Source organism: Tachypleus tridentatus, chromosome 7, assembly GCF_004210375.1.
Source record: "Tachypleus tridentatus isolate NWPU-2018 chromosome 7, ASM421037v1, whole genome shotgun sequence".
Lineage (NCBI taxonomy): Eukaryota > Metazoa > Arthropoda > Merostomata > Xiphosura > Limulidae > Tachypleus > Tachypleus tridentatus.
In genome coordinates, this window is record NC_134831.1 from 63,641,848 (window position 1) to 63,660,065 (window position 18,218).

General features: G+C 33.6%; 1 protein-coding gene and 1 long non-coding RNA gene across 2 annotated transcripts in view; one reads left to right on the forward strand and one right to left on the reverse strand.

The window, feature by feature from the left end:
- LOC143255830 (uncharacterized) overlaps positions 1 to 6,224 on the reverse strand; it is a 46,069-nt gene extending 39,845 nt beyond the window's left edge. Inside the window, exon 1 of the long non-coding RNA XR_013030888.1 lies at positions 6,137 to 6,224. This is a non-coding gene — a long non-coding RNA (uncharacterized LOC143255830). The remainder of the gene's footprint in view (positions 1 to 6,136) is intronic.
- The window catches only part of LOC143255829 (cGMP-dependent protein kinase 1-like), a 112,189-nt gene that overhangs the window by 54,922 nt on the left and 39,049 nt on the right, over positions 1 to 18,218 (forward strand). Inside the window, exons 3-5 of the mRNA XM_076512130.1 lie at positions 3,580 to 3,746; positions 14,448 to 14,561; positions 15,493 to 15,598. Of these exons, the coding sequence (XP_076368245.1) occupies positions 3,580 to 3,746; positions 14,448 to 14,561; positions 15,493 to 15,598 (387 nt within the window). The remainder of the gene's footprint in view (positions 1 to 3,579; positions 3,747 to 14,447; positions 14,562 to 15,492; positions 15,599 to 18,218) is intronic.

An 18,218-nucleotide genomic window follows, 5' to 3' on the forward strand; every position in this document is an offset into this window, starting at 1 on the left:
CGCTATTGTAATATATCTTTGAAATTCGATTCCCGAAATAAATGAAAAACGTTTAAGTAACTGATTGAATCCTGAAGAAGAAGTTATAAGATGTTGTTTGTTTTTATTTGAAGAGGGGTCTTACAAAGAACGCTTCTTCTCAGCAGAATGGTATTTCTTTTCTTGTACGACCTTAATCCTAACTCACATGGGGTCGGGTGGTATTCTTGTAGACCAAGAATTGATACACCACGAGCAACTGGCACAGTTGTCACACATATAGAGCGAACAGTTTCAGTGACGGAGATTCGAACTCGTAACCCTCAGGTTAAGGGTCGAGCGCCCTAACCACCACCCCATGACAGACCCATATTCCAAAATAACAGCCATTAAGATTTCATATACATTAATCGTTTTGTGTAATTTTCACCCCTAGATGATAAATTATATATAATGTGTTCCCTATCATCTATTCTGCCATTTACTTCATTTACTTTTATTACATTCTTAGCTACTTAATATATAGATACATGTTTATAGCTGCACTTCTTAAGTACGAATGCTAGGGAATAAATATATATGTTTGTCTTTGTTATGGGACCGAGCAAAGTCTAGCAGTTAACATGATTGGATCCCGAGAATACATGGTGTGTGTTTGTGTGTGTCCTTCAGCTACAAAAACCAACTGCACACTCTATGGCCTTGGTTGTGTCATAAAAGTAACGTTGAAATCCAATAAGTCAGTCAGACAAAACCAGTCCAAAGACTGGCGGTGGATGCTATTTTTCAGGTAGCTTATTAGCTCAAATTTAGTCACCATTCTACACGATAATTGTAAAAAAATGAAGAAGCTATGTACAGATTTTTAAACTATCCTGTATTGTACAACTCACTCTTTTTCCACATAAACCATTAGTTTCTAAAGAAACTTCCAAGCTCAGATTACGAATATTTCTCACAACCAAGTGAAGAATTTTAGACCACCCTAATTCCATCTCTAATATATCGCTGGATACAATGTTGAAGTTTCGAAAAATCAGAAATCCTTTCATTTTGGCTATTACACAATGTAATGTTGATATATTGTGGTGATTACAACCACCAGTGAGTCTACGATAGTACTCAACACGTACATTTCACTTTCGTTTGTTCCTGAAAAATGTTAAAACGAGGCAATGATTACTAAACACGAGTTAGTATAGGAACTAACAGAAATCTGGAGAAGTAGCACCTGATAAGACTTCTGACAACGAAGACTGGTTATGAGTAGATAAGAGTTAAGATAAGCTATGTGATTTTACAATGTAGTTCAGACACCAAGAAACATTTCAATCCATTCCCAACGCTGCGCTTATATTTAAAAATATATTTATTAATCACAAAAAAGTACGTTGTTATTTTTTTCACTATAATAAAAATGAAATTGCTTCAAAGTAGCCTCCCAGTGATTCAGCAAAAAACCTGATTAATCACAGCTGGGTTTCAATACTTCTCGTGGGCACAGTATGTATAGCCCATATTGTAGGTTTGTGCTTACAACAGACGAGCAAACTCACAAATAAGTACTACAAAGTCCAGTAATTTTATTGTTTTAAATATGTCAAGGAGTCCTTTTCAATTCCCAGCATGATGACTAACGTAAAGTGATTCATATATTTCAGAGTTTAAAAGTAAAGTTTTCTCTGAATGCGTTTTTTGCTATTTAATATTTATTTAAATATTAATATTATTTCGTAATAATATGTTGATTATATCCCTCTAGCGACACATCATCTGTACTTTTAGACATTTTGCAGTCATCTTACTACACAGACATATCGTGACAGAATCGCTTCTCTACAAACTGTAATGCATTGTATCAAAAAAGTAGATTGTGTTGTTGGATGCGAGTTTGGGTATCAGATACAACCATCACTCCCATTTCCACACACACTCGTTTATATACAAATAATCAGGAACGAAAGTAATCTGAGTCGGGGTGTATTTAAAACGTCTGTGTTGACATAAAAATATTTTTTTAAAGACAAAATATCATACGGGATCATTATCCCTTCTCCCTAACGTACGCTCATACGTTTATGATAATATATGGTGGGCCTAGTTAGAATGCTCGACTCGCATGCTAAGGGTCACGGGCTCGATCCCCAGTAACACTAAACATGCTTGCCCTTTTAGCCGTAGTGGCGTTATAATGTTACGGTCAATCCCACTATTCGTTGGTAAAAGAATAGCCCAAGAGTTGGTGGTGGGTGGTCATGATTAGCTGCCTTCCCTCTGGTCTTACACTGCTAAATTAGGGACGGCTAGCGCAGATAGCCCTCGAGTAGCTTTGCGCGATATTAAAAACAAACCAAACCCTCGTGTAACTTTGTGCCAAACTCAAAACAAACAAGCAAACAATGTATGTGGTGATAAATGTGAACGAGCTCATAAATAAGTTTAATTTTCGTAATTTTTCTCTCACAATTATCAATAACGTCCAATCATAGTAAGTTAACTACATAGATCACAATAAAAATTAATCCAGTTACGAATATAAAGTTAAACAGTTCAATTAGTGAGGAAAGTTTGGAAAAGTATTTTAAATTTAATAGCTATTCAGCTACGTATATATATATATATATATATTGGTTATCTCGATTATTCGTACGAAGCTAAACGAAGGATACCTGCTCTAGCTGTACTTAATTTTAAATTCATAGACTCATAGGAAAAGCAACTAGTTAACATCACCCAACACCAATTTCTGGGCTATTCTAATCAAATAGTGACATTTCCCATTCTCATATTCTTTTCTAACGCATCCATAGGTCTCAGATTCAGAGAGTTAAACGCGCTAACCTAGATTCCCCTATGTATTTGAACCAATAACTAGGGGCGACAAACGACATAGTTCTCAACTATAGTCAGATTAAGCTCCTGTGAAGGACAGAATGCTGAATCTAACTGGTAGAAAATTCTATATATTTTTCCATCGATGCATGGACAGCTTTTCAATCCACTTCACAACCGCTTCAGTTTATTTCTTGTGCTAACCAAAACAATTTGCTCTGAGCATTTTTTTGTGAATTATATTCACTACTCTCAACAAAATGATGTTTATCAGAGGTATTTACAAAGAACCAAGACATTTAGTGACAATGAATGTATTTTTGTGATGGAGGAAGATCATATTAGAGTCTACGTATTACCATTTTTAAATATGTATACACAATGAAATAGACGAAGAAGCGCCAATGGATTATTGTCATTCTAGTTCCTAAAAACAATTTAGATAATCGTACGGTGTTTATAAACTAAAGTACATTTTGAAATAAACGTATTTGCGGTAAAAATTTAATGACATTCATGTTTCAAATGTTAGCTAGTTTGCTTCTATGAAAAGTTAAAAGAGTGAATTGTTAGGGCTCACTATTCCATAATCCAGGCAGACAAACAGAAGAAAAACAAGAGCGAGATTAGCTTGATAATTAGTAACTGATCACTAGAGTAATACTTTATAAAAATTTATATATCTGAAAATATCTGCAAATAGTTAGATATATAACTAGATAGACTGGTATATTTCAAATTAACTCGTTTTTTTTCTATGTGCAATAGGTCTAAGCAGCTGATAAAAGATGCCATTACGGATAACGACTTCTTGAAAAACCTAGACTCGTCTCAGGTTCGAGAAATTGTAGACTGTATGTATGCCCGAGAGTTTGCAGCAAACTCGTTAGTTATTAAAGAAGGCGACGCAGGCAGCCACTTGTACGTCTCTGCAGGTTTGTACCAAAATGTTTGTCGTATTTATGGTTCATTCCAAAGTATTTGTCGTCTCGTCTCTGTACGTTTATATCAAACTATTTCTCATTTCAATATGTTTAAATTAAACTGTTTGTCGTCTCTGCATGTTTGTACGGAAGTGTTTGTCATCTTTGTAGGGTGTAAATAAAAGTATTTCTCGTCTCTGCCTGTTTGTACCAAAGTATTTATTTTATCTATTGTTTATACTAAAATGTCCGCCGTCTCTGTATGTTTATATTTTTCATATCTTCAGGTTATACAAAAGTGTTTGTCATTTTTGTAGACGTATATCAAAGTATTTCTCGTCTCTGCATGTCTGTACCGAAATGTTTGTCGTCTCTTTAGGCTTATAACAATGTATTTCTCGTTATTGCATGTTTGTACTCAAGTGTTGTGATCTTTGTAGTTTTATATCAAAGATTTTGTTATTTTTACAATTTATACTAAATTATTCAGGCGACTTGTGATTATATCAACAGCTTAATAATTGCATATCATTGATACTTTAGCATTTAAAGTAATGCAAGTATGCAAAACTCGCCAGTCTTTCCATTTCAGGTGGGAGTTCTACCTATTTCATTAAGAGAGAATTACGTGTGGTTTTTAAACACGCTTTATGTACTTCCTTAATTAGATGAAATTCAAGGCTTTATCTTGCCTATCAAGTTTCTTCTGAGAACATTTGAAGTGTAATAACAATGACAGCACTGAAATCAGTGTCGTTCATCAGCCCTCAGTGGCACAGCGGTAAGTTTGAGGACTCTTAGTGCTTACACAAGATTTTTATGAGCTGTTTTCGTAATTTGACAATGCAATGAAACTATTACAAAAGCAAAATACGTATACGATGGACGTTGTGCCCAAGAGACCTCCATCAAGAGCAGACAAGTGCCATTTGATCAAACAAATTTCATCACTTTTGTTTACAGTGATTGTAACCATTTATGCTTTATTTAATTTTCATATGTTATGATGCTGTGTATTCAATTGGACTACTTAATCAAGGAGCTGTAAGTATTTCTAAAGAAACGAAAAATAGAACAGTTATAAATAAACAGCAAACAGTTGTTAAGTTGAATATACAGATCTCTGTACAGACGCAATGATAAAAATACCACGTTCCTTATTAATTTGAACGGACAAAATGTAAAAATTGGACGGAACAATATTTTAATCCATTTAAGCTTATTTACATAAAGTCCAGTTAGGATTATTTATTCCACAAAATCCATAACAAAATGAAATTCAATTTGCAAACGATCAAGCTTACAACGTCATTAACATTCAAAATCCAAGCTCTAAATTATATAATTAGGAATTACTTTATAATGAAATCTTCAAATGTGATTGTTTTTGGTTTTTCTACGTAGTTATTGATCTTACAAATAAAATATTTCCTATAATTCACACAGATGGGTCAACGGTAAATTTAAGGACTTACAACGTTAAAAACCAGGATTCGATTCCCTGCAATGAACAGAGTGCAAATAGACCATCATGTACCTTTGCAGTAAAAATATAAATACAGTCACTTTTATGACAAATTACTTAAATATTAATTTGTATTAAAAAAAATAATGTTCAATGCTCATAGTACATTATATTTTAGTAATGTTAATTTCATTTTTATGAAGTGTTGCACACTAACCTCAGTTGATCAGAAAACAGTAACTGAGAGGTCCTTACAGAACAGTAAACTTGATACATTCTTATACATCACAATTTTCCATATTTCTGTACAGTCATCGAACTAATTCCACCCCCCCCCCCCAGTGGCACAGCGGAACGTCTGCGGACTTACCACGCTAGAATGTATATGTGTGTGTGTTTTCTTATAGCAAAGCCACAAAAGGCTATCTGATGAGTCCATAAAAGGGAATCGAATCCCTAATTTTAGCGTTGTAACTTCATAGACTTACCGCTGTACCAGCGGCGGGCTACAGCGCTAGATGCTGGGTTTTGATACTCGATACTTGATACCTACACAATGTGCTTAATTACAAACAACAATATTTTTATTTAGCAGTTTTCTACATTTCTTGTAGCAGTATCGTAAGATGCAATTCTACCTTCCATATAACTTAAAGAAAACAGTCTTTCTTTCAACGGAATAATGCTTTCGTGTTATTTTTGCGTAATTGACTTATTTATATTTTAAGTTTTATTTTCAAACTTAAATATAATTCTACATTACTGTGGAATACTTCTCAAGTGATGCACCAAATACATACAAACATATTATGATAAATACCAAACAAACACGTCCATTAGCTATTTTAGGTTTATTTCGTATACATAAATTTAAGCTGTGTAAATAACTACTTCCAATTGTAAATCAATTGTTTCGCAGGTTAATTGAGAAACGTACCTTTTGAAACTTTGCAACTACGTCTTCAGTAAGAACGATAATCCATTATGCGTAATGCCATTAGTAGAACTATTGATCAATTCTCCAGCACATAAGGCATGTAGCAAAGAAGACGTGATCATGCTTAAATCAAAATTCGAAATAAATGCATAATAAACTTTTCTAGTTTATTTTCATGTACAAATGTTTATGATTATTTCCATATGACCTCGTCTATTTCAGGATAGTTCATCCCTCGTAGGAATTTTTTTTAAAAAGTGCATTTTAAAATGTAATGAAATATCCCAGTAATTTCTAAACTTTCTTGGCACAAAAACCCACAGAACATTCCACATTACAACTAAGATCCTCACCCCTTCTTAAATGAGCAAGTAGGCACTGAGTACCTGTGGTACTCTAGGACTCTGCTGTCCAAATGTGAAAAACCCCTGAGATAGGAAACATTTAAATTGAAAGCCTATTGTAGTCCTAAAAGATAACAAGGTAAGTATACGCCTACTGTTTACGATATTGGTATATGTACTAAAAAGGGGAAACCAGAAAATTTGAAGGGACAAAAAAAATTCTCACTGAATACTCGGGAAACTTAATAAAACAATAAATTGTATTTTTACAGCAACTGCTGCATGGCCAAGCGTGTTAAGGCGTGCGACTCGTTATCTGAGGGTCGCGGGTTCGCATCCCGGTCGCGCCAAACATGCTCGCCTCTTTTAGCCGTGGGGGCGTTATAATGTAACGGTCAACCGCATTATTCGTTGGTAAAGGAGTAGCCTAAGAGTGGGCGGTGGGTGGTGATGATTAGCTACTTTCCCTCTAGTCTTACACTACTAAATTAGGGACGGCTAGCACAGATAGCCCTCGAGTAGCTTTGTGCGAAATTAAAAAACAAACAAACTACTGCAAATGGCCATTTGTTTAGATCTTTAATGAAAGACATTTTCTGAGAGCTGTCACTAATAGTTATTGAAGCATACAAAAAAAGATATATTTTTATTTCAAGTGGGTTTCTCGTCATCAAGAAAAAACTGTTTAGTGTCACTCGTAGAAATTATGACTACAACGCTTCGTTTTACTGTTACGGTTTATGAGTATTATTACGGAAATAAATGGTAAAATTGTTAGGCACTCCTAGCAACGTTAATATAACTTGATGTAAGGCTTATTGCTCTGGCCGACATTTTTTAAAAATTTCCCCATAACTAAGTGGACAGTTGTGTATTCAACTACACTTTCTCGGTAAATTCTCCACAATTCAATGAAACTCGCAGTAATAAAGTTTTGATTTACCAATTTTGTATTATATTTAACAAATTATACTAGGTTTTTCGAGCAAGAACACGCAAAGTGAAATTAAATTGAAACTCAATCGATTACCTGAAAGTGGGTAGAATAAACTTCATGAGGCAAGGCTGAAACATTTAAAGGTGTGTCTTTTCCTTCAATTATTTAACGTTTTAACGAAGTTTATAAAACATGAGCAAATTTTTTTTAAACTTATGAGTTGACCCTTGACAAAAAACTTTAACATAACATTTGTTGAATACGTCGGTTTTTGCCAGTGTGGCATCTTTATGTCAGTAGAGTAACGACAACAATAGAAAGGGCTTCGTTTATATTGATTAAATGTACGTTTGCTTAACGCTCCCCGCTGGTACAGCGGTATGTCTCCGGATTTACAACGCTAAAATCAGGGGTTCAATTCCCCTCGGTGAGCTGAGCAGATAGCCCTTTGTGGCTTTGCTATATGAAAAACACACACACACACACGTTTGCTTAACAGTGTTGTAGGGCATAACGGCTTTAATTTAACCCCACTTACGCAGTGACAGCTGGCTCATAACAGAATATTACACGGTAGGAAATCTGTCGTTACAAGGTTATATCCATTGGTTTTAGCATAGGATATGTAGAAAATGGGATTGAATTCTTATAAATGTGTCTGGTGTGGCTTACTAGTTAGAGTGCTCAGACTATCCATCAAAGGGTTCACAGCTTGCAACCTCTTACAGCAAAAAATAAATGAATCTCTTTCCGATATTTGATCCTAGATGTGTTATAAGAATAACCGTCAAATCTCACTATTCAATCTGGCAAGGGTAGCCGAAGAGTTGGCCGTAGGCGGTATTTACTAACTGCTTTTTCTCCAGTTTATCACTTGTAAAAGTACAGACGCAGACAGCCCCTAGTGTTTCTTTGCGTGAAAGTCGACAAACATGTGAACAATATGCTAACCTGCATGACATATCAGAAAAATCACATTTGAGGAACTTAGCGGTCAGACGATCGCAAATTACTTCTGCACTTTTCCAGTATTCGAGACTGTGAAAAATACTCATACTTATAAGCATATCAAATTGCATCACCTTACGACAATTGATAAATGTATATATATAATAAAGCTGGAAATTTGTGAGTTTTTAATCAATCTATATGAACTAATCATAGATCCTAACTTCAAAAGCCAAAAAGGTTATCGAAATTTCTATACTTACCACAGCATCCCACCTGTGGTTGTGTTTTCCTTCCTCGGTGGGCCATACTTTTCAGAACAGACGATTTGTCATCGTTCTTTTTGGCCTTCATATCCAGGCGCAGTTGAATAAATTGGGTCTGTCCTTGGATAACATTGCTGTATCCACTGGTCAGCCCATCTCACCATGAATTATTACAATATTTAAATGTGACATTTCTTTAAGTCATCTGGCTAATGGAGACCTGCCCATGCCTGGGCATGTGGCTCCCCTTGAGAAATGATCTCTGTGACAGGGAAATACAGATGACATAACTAAGATCAACTGGAATGATGGGATACCTGGTGAGTTTGAGATCGGAAAACAGAATATGAAAAACTTAGCAATAGTTTGAAAACTATTAGTCATCAGTGATTTATTGCATTTAGCAATGCAAAACTTGAAAGGAGCTCTTAAGTTTTCTTTTTATCATAGGATATTAAGAACAACAAGTTTTAAGATAAATAACTGGCGCATCTCGTGACTGAATCTTCGAAATTATGTATGCGAGTATAAGAAAAACAACGTAACACGAAGATTGTCTTTAATTACAGTAACATGCGGGTGGTAGATTTTTAAGATAAAGTGGCTAATTAACAAGCTCGTTACACTTCATTGCTTTACTTTTATGTAAACCTTTGTGCAGGTTAGTCATGTATGGTTGAAAGGGACATACTTGATTCAAATCGAAAAGTAACTGATGTGGTTTACGAAAATAAATACACTGAAACTGGTTCTGTTACTTTTGACTGATTGATTAGACATTGCTATAACGCTAATCAACAGAAAATTACAGTTCTAGATATAGATATATAATAGTTTGTTATAACCAAAAACAAGTCGAAACAAAATAAATAAAAACTAAAAAATCTTGCACTAATTGAAAGAACTCCAGGGTACAAGCTATAATGTGGGATATAAAATTTACGCTAGATTTTGGAGGTGACTGAAGAAGTAGAACCTACATTGCGGTGTGGATACACCGTCTATCAGTCTTAACTTCCATTCGCCAGTCTCACACACACACAAAATTAAGTAAAGGAGTGTTTGTTTTCTTATAACAAAGCCACTTTGGGCTATCTGCTGGGTACACCGAAGGGAATCGAATCCCTGATTTTAGCATTGTAAATCTATAGAGTTACCGCTCTACCAGCGGGGTACAAAGTAAAGGAATAGCAATAGAAATAAGAGTTACAGAAATAAGGAGAACGAGATGTGGGTGTTCAATCCCCCAACTCCCCACATTTATATCACCCTTCACTCCTTCAAACAATTGTAGGAAGGTTACTGCTCTCCTACTTCCGCAGTAACCTCTAAAACCTAGAGTTTACTTTATATCCCACATTATAGTTTGTACCCTGCGATCGTTTCATTTAGTGTAGCGTTTTTGTTTCTTATTTTTGAATTTATTTTTGGTTATAACAAACTAATATAATTAGTCAGAGGTTTGGATTTGCTGTTTTTTACGCAGTCCTTCCTTTTGATTTTGTTTACTTAGTTCTATCAGTTTTAATGTTCTTTATGTGTGTGTGTGTATTTTTTATAGCAAAGCCACATCGAGCTATCTGCTGAGCCCACCTCGGGGAATCGAACTCCTGATTTTAGCGTTGTAAATCCATAGACTTACCATTGTACTAACGGAAGACACATGTATATATATATATATATATATATAAATAACCAAGTGGAAAACTACTGTATTAAAGTTTTCATTTTATTATGAAAAATTGCATGTCATAGAGAAATTATAGGTTTCAATCTTGATAGATTCTTAGAAATAAACACAATAGCAACTAGTCAGTTGGCATGAGACGACTTAAGCGTAACACCGATAAGCATCAGTAAATTTGTACCTTATAAGAAGCCATGTATGACTTTATTATGTACCAGCTGGAGCACCCCTTTCCTCGACGGAAGTTATATAATTTTATGAATAATGAAAGGTTGTCTTATGACATGAAAATTTTCTTTTCTTATATGTAATTGTAAAAGTCGCGCATAAGAACTGCAAAACACATAATGTGAAACCTCAGATTTTTTTGTATCTCTATAGGGAGCCAATGGACATCTATAACAATTTGGATGAAGATCTATACACACCCTGCGAAGTAGTTACATGAGTATACACCAGACAGTACGATTATGTTTATATAGATTCAAAGTTGTTCTGTTTTTACAGTCGTATTAATTACACAGATTACAATATTTCATTACCAAGGATTATCAGTCAGTCAACACTGAATGTTTTAAGCACAAACATCAGAAATTTATCAAACATCATTAATAATGACAAACTCTCTAAGTATTGTTTGTTTGTTTTGAATTTCGCGCAAAGCTACTCGAGGGCTATCTGCGCTAGCCGTCCCTAACTTAGCATTGTAAGACTACAGGGAAGGCAGCTAGTCATCACCACCCACCGCCAACTCTTGGGCTACTCTTTTACCAACGAATAGTGGGATTGACCGTCACGTTATAACGCCCCCACAGCTGAAAGGGCGAGCATGTTTGGTGCGACCGGGATTCGAACCCGTGACCCTCGGATTACGAGTCGAACGCCTGAACACGCTTGGCCATGCCGCGCCACGAACTCACAAACATAAAGTTGTTACGTTATTACAAAATTACCTAGAATATGCTTCATAATGTTTTGATATTAAATAATCTATGTATAGATGCTATAAAGTAAATAACTTTTTTCATAACAAAGTAAATAAATTGGATAAATTATGTTACTAGAAAATAATACAACAATAGGAAGTTATGTCCGTTAAACTGAATAAATAGAACGAACATAAAAATATTTCTTATTTTCATGCACATAACATGGAAAACTGGTTAACAAAATGTCATTAAAGCAATCATATTTAAATATTGTACATTTTGCATCTTTTACCTAAATTACTATTCTATAATGAATTATTTATATAATATTGCTATGCGCAACATATTCAAAACTATTATATTGCCAGAGACAGGTAATGAGATGAATGAGGTTAAGCCATCTGAAAACTTAGACCCAATAAAAATCAAAATCAGACTGAAACGAAAATAAAGTTGCTGTAAACAAACTTCAAATGGAAAACATTCATTTACATAGATTTTTTTTGTTTGTTTTGGAATTTCGCACAAAGCTACTCGAGGGCTATCTGTGCTAGCCGTCCCTAATTTAGCAGTGTAAGACTAGAGGGAAGGCAGCTAGTCATCACCACCCACCGCCAAGTCTTGGGCTACTCTTTTACCAACGAATAGTGGGATTGACCGTAACATTATAACACACCCACGGCTGGGAGAGCGAGCATGTTTGGCGCGACCCTCAGATTACGAAGCGCACGCCTTAACCCGCTAGGCCAATTTACATAGATGAACACGTCTACTTCAGTTATATTAATGTCTTTATATACATGATTTCTATCTACAGAATTCCTTTAATACGGGACTACGTTCACTTGGTTTAGTATGTTACAGTATCACAGCCAAAACTGACTTACTATTTTAAATATATTAAAGTATGACAGACAAAGCTGACTTACTATTTCAAATATGTCAAAGTATGACAGCCAAAGCTGACTTTCTATTTCAAATATGTTAAAGTATGACAGGCAAAGCTGACTTTCTATTTTAAATATGTTAAAGTATGACAGCCAAAGCTGACTTTCTATTTAAAATATGTCAAAGTATGACAGCCAAAGCTGACTTACTATTTCAAATATGTTAAAGTATGACAGCCAAAGCTGACTTATTATTTTAAATATGTTAAAGTATGACAACCAAAGCTGACTTTCCATTTTAAATATGTTAAATTATGACAGGCAAAGCTGACTTTCTATTTTAAATATGTTAAAGTATGACAGCCAAAGCTGACTTTCTATTTAAAATATGTCAAAGTATGACAACGAAAGCTGACTTATTATTTTAAATATGTTAAAGTATGACAACGAAAGCTGACTTATTATTTTAAATATGTTAAAGTATGACAACCAAAGCTGACTTTCCATTTTAAATATGTTAAAGTATGACAGCCAATGCTGACTTATTATTTTAAATATGTTAAAGTATGACAACGAAAGCTGACTTATTATTTTAAATATGTTAAAGTATGACAACGAAAGCTGACTTATTATTTTAAATATGTAAAAGTATGACAACCAAAGCTGACTTTCCATTTTAAATATGTTAAAGTATGACAGCCAATGCTGACTTATTATTTTAAATATGTTAAAGTATGACAACGAAAGCTGACTTATTATTTTAAATATGTTAAAGTATGACAACCAAAGCTGACTTTCCATTTTAAATATGTTAAAGTATGACAGCCAATGCTGACTTATTATTTTAAATATGTTAAAGTATGACAACGAAAGCTGACTTATTATTTTAAATATGTTAAAGTATGACAACGAAAGCTGACTTATTATTTTAAATATGTTAAAGTATGACAGCCAAAGCTTACTTTCTATTTTAAATAGGTTTATGATATGTGAAGAATCTCGCAGTTGAATGGTCTAACTTAAAGCATAAAGTATCTTTTAATATTTTATCTCCTTTGAACAATATCAAATAATGAAGTACAATACATGAGTTGGAGTGACACACAATAATTTTATTATTTTACGTTTGCAACTGAACGCAATATTCGACGACATTTATAAAGCTTGTTAAACGAAAAAAAAAATGTATTTTTTCTCATTCATTCCTGCATCTTAGTTTTGTTTCAGTGTAAAAGATAATAAGTTATATTTTATCAAATATTTTAAATAAGTTAAAGGGCGTTTAAACATAATCGTGTAACATGTCAGCGCGAAGTGTTTCAAACGTTAAACGGCTTTCTAACTCATTGAAAAAACCTTGAATAGATAAAAAATCAATAACTATCCCTTTCAGAAACAGAATATTCATAGTGTTTTCTACATGAGTCAGAAACATGAAACTGCTTTGATTTCTAAGTAATATAATTAATGGTAAGAGGAATTCATTCTGCCTATGGCTGAACGCCTCTATATAAATCATATTAACATATAAAAGGCTTTAAGCTGCTTCCCTAGTATGATATAAATATCATCTATTTCAGTCTTTACTTTTTTGATATAAATGTACACATTTTGAAAGTACGGTTAGTTCAAATGTTGTACCACACATGCTCATTTGAAGCGTGAACAAACGATTTATATAAAGATGTTTATGATTATTCGTGGTTTTGGAGTTTTTAATAAACTTGCACGTTGTTTCAAACTAAATGTTCACCAAAATGATACAAATACAAATAATTCTACTTTAAACTATTTATGCTTTTGAATAGATGAAATATTTTGAAACTGGTTACATCTAGGACTGAAATCCAAAAAACATCCAATCATATTTATTATAACTGAAGATTGAGTGCGTTCTCTGTATCGAACGCAAACATTCAACAAACACCTTACACCTGAAAAGGTTATTTCATATTTTTACAATGTCTGCAAATATATATAACTAGTCAAGAGTATATAGTATAATAAATTATTCAGAAACCTTCTTAAGAAAAGATAAAAATAAATATATGGTTAATTTCTTAGATTTAGTATTGTGCATAAAACGCTATAGGAAGTACTGGTGTGATCTAATATTTGTTTTTTGTGTAAATTAAAATTAAAATATTTTTGTATAAAACTTTGAATAAAATGGTTTGTAGTTGAATGATACTATCTGTTCTGTTTTATTTTTTTTTCAAATAAATCAACCTTGGTTTGTCGTCTACGTGAAAAACTAATGTATTGGAAAATATGTAACAGCTGTAACGTTTTTTTTGTTGTTGTTTTTTACAGAAGGAGATTTGGAAGTTTTGAAGGATGGTAAAGTCTTAGGAAGAATGGGTCCTGGAAAAGCTTTTGGTGAACTAGCCATCTTATACAACTGTACCCGAACAGCAAGTGTCAAAGGTTTGTGCAGCATTATTAGCTACTTTAAATGGTTGTGCAGCCGAACTTACTTGACTTACAACGTGGTATCATAATAACTGACGGTTGCTCAAAATCACATACTCGTATTAATCTATTAGGAAAATAAAACAAAGTTGTGGTCGAACAAGTCGAACATTAATTAAGTTTTCGTATCTATTATTATAGATAGCAGAGCGACTTACATATGCCAGTGTATTTGTATTTGGTCAGTTAGGTTCATATGTTTATCATAAACACGCTGTATGCCAAGAAAATTTAGTTTTATATGCACACATAAAATAGTTTTCTACTAATGTCGATATTTAAATACGTACGACAAAATTATTTTGAAAGTGTTGTTATAATAAAAGTACAATTCTAATACATGATAATAATATTTTATAATTATTGGTAAAATATAAATGAAAAAGAGTTCAGTGTTAACATGAAATAAAATAAGGAATTTGAGTTTTATCAGATTACTTTGTAACTTACTATGCTCAGCCAGAAAAGTAATTTGATTATTGTTAGTTTTATCCACCAGCTATAAATCATGACATATGATGCAAAGAAAGTTTTGTCTTATATTACAAACGTTTATGTTACTTAACAGAAATTTTTAACTCACCCACTTTTAGGTTCAGGTAAACAGGAAATTATCTGATTGAAACGTTTGAATTTCATACTTACTGTGTCTCATTTCTGAGCTAACTATATTAAGTCTCTTTCTATATATTTACGTTCCATTCAAAATTTGAAAATTATTTTTGCACAGCTCTAAATGGATCTTACTGGCCCTTGCAAACTAAATACACTTGAAGACTAATACCAAATTATTTTTACAATTACGTATTCAAAAAAGATAAAATTAATCAACCTAAACTTTTTTTTTTAATTTAATCTTTGTTATGCTTGTTGCTTTCATATCCAGCGGTTACAAACGCCAAAGTATGGGTACTTGACCGCAGCGCGTTCCAAGTCATCATGATGAGGACCGGGATCCAGAGACAAGAAGAAAACATTAACTTTTTACGAAGGTATGACTGTCAAGTCACGTTTAGTAATCCATTTCTCAAGGTATGACTGTCAAGTCACGTTTAGTAATCCATTTCTCAAGGTATGACTGTTAAGTCACGTTTTAGTAATCCATTTTTCTCAAGGTATAACTGTTATGTCACGTTTTAGTAATCCATTTCTCAAGGTATAACTGTGAAGTCACGTTTTAGTAATCCATTTCTCAAGGTATAACTGTCAAGTCACGTTTTAGTAATCCATTTCTCAAGGTATAACTGTCAAGTCACGTTTTAGTAATCCATTTCTCAAGGTATGACTGTTAAGTCACGTTTTAGTAATCCATTTCTCAAGGTATGACTGTCAAGTCACGTTTTAGTAATCCATTTTTCTCAAGGTATGACTGTCAAGTCACGTTTAGTAATCCATTTCTCAAGGTATGACTGTCAAGTCACGTTTAGTAATCCATTTCTCAAGGTATGACTGTTAAGTCACGTTTTAGTAATCCATTTTTCTCAAGGTATAACTGTTATGTCACGTTTTAGTAATCCATTTCTCAAGGTATGACTGTCAAGTCACGTTTAGTAATCCATTTCTCAAGGTATGACTGTTAAGTCACGTTTTAGTAATCCATTTTTCTCAAGGTATAACTGTTATGTCACGTTTTAGTAATCCATTTCTCAAGGTATAACTGTGAAGTCACGTTTTAGTAATCCATTTCTCAAGGTATAACTGTCAAGTCACGTTTTAGTAATCCATTTCTCAAGATATAACTGTCAAGTCACGTTTTAGTGATCCATTTCTCAAGGTATGACTGTTAAGTCACGTTTTAGTAATTCATTTCTCAAGGTATAACTGTGAAGTCACGTTTTAGTAATCCATTTCTCAAGGTATAACTGTGAAGTCACGTTTTAGTAATCCATTTCTCAAGGTATAACTGTGAAGTCACGTTTTAGTAATCCATTTCTCAAGGTATAACTGTCAAGTCACGTTTTAGTAATCCATTTTTCTCAAGGTATAACTGTTATGTCACGTTTTAGTAATCCATTTCTCAAGGTATAACTGTGAAGTCACGTTTTAGTAATCCATTTCTCAAGGTATGACTGTCAAGTCACGTTTTAGTAATCCATTTTTCAAGGTATGACTGTTAAGCCACGTTTTAGTAATCCATTTCTCAAGGTATGACTGTTAAGTCACGTTTCAGTACTCCATTTCTCAAGGTATGACTGTTAAGTCACGTTTTAGTAATCCATTTCTCAAGGTATAACTGTGAAGTCACGTTTTAGTAATCCATTTCTCAAGGTATAACTGTGAAGTCACGTTTTAGTAATCCATTTCTCAAGGTATGACTGTCAAGTCACGTTTTAGTAATCCATTTCTCAAGGTATGACTGTTAAGTCACGTTTTAGTAATCCATTTCTCAAGGTATGACTGTCAAGTCACGTTTTAGTAATCCATTTTTCTCAAGGTATAACTGTTAAGTCACGTTTTAGTAATCCATTTCTCAAGGTATAACTGTGAAGTCACGTTTTAGTAATCCATTTCTCAAGGTATAACTGTGAAGTCACGTTTTAGTAATCCATTTCTCAAGGTATAACTGTGAAGTCACGTTTTAGTAATCCATTTCTCAAGGTATAACTGTCAAGTCACGTTTTAATAATCCATTTCTCAAGGTATGACTGTTAAGTCACGTTTTAGTAATCCATTTCTCAAGGTATGACTGTGAAGTCACGTTTTAGTAATCCATTTCTCAAGGTATAACTGTGAAGTCACGTTTTAGTAATCCATTTCTCAAGGTATAACTGTGAAGTCACGTTTTAGTAATCCATTTCTCAAGGTATAACTGTCAAGTCACGTTTTAATAATCCATTTCTCAAGGTATGACTGTTAAGTCACGTTTTAGTAATCCATTTCTCAAGGTATGACTGTCAAGTCACGTTTTAGTAATCCATTTTTCTCAAGGTATAACTGTTAAGTCACGTTTTAGTAATCCATTTCTCAAGGTATAACTGTCAAGTCACGTTTTAGTAATCCATTTCTCAATGTATAACTGTCAAGTCACGTTTTAGTAATCCATTTCTAAAGGTATAACTGTCAAGTCACGTTTTAGTAATTCATTTCTCAAGGTATGACTGTTAAGTCACGTTTTAGTAATCCATTTTTCAAGGTATAACTGTCAAGTCACGTTTTAATAATCCATTTCTCAAGGTATGACTGTTAAGTCACGTTTTAGTAATCCATTTCTCAAGGTATGACTGTCAAGTCACGTTTTAGTAATCCATTTTTCAAGGTATGACTGTTAAGCCACGTTTTAGTAATCCATTTCTCTAGGTATGACTGTTAAGTCACGTTTCAGTACTCCATTTCTCAAGGTATGACTGTTAAGTCACGTTTTAGTAATCCATTTCTCAAGGTATAACTGTCAAGTCACGTTTTAGTAATCCATTTTTCAAGGTATGACTGTTAAGTCACGTTTTAGTAATCCATTTCTCAAGGTATGACTGTCAAGTCACGTTTTAGTAATCCATTTTTCTCAAGGTATAACTGTTAAGTCACGTTTTAGTAATCCATTTCTCAAGGTATGACTGTCAAGTCACGTTTTAGTAATCCATTTCTCAAGGTATAACTGTCAAGTCACGTTTTAGT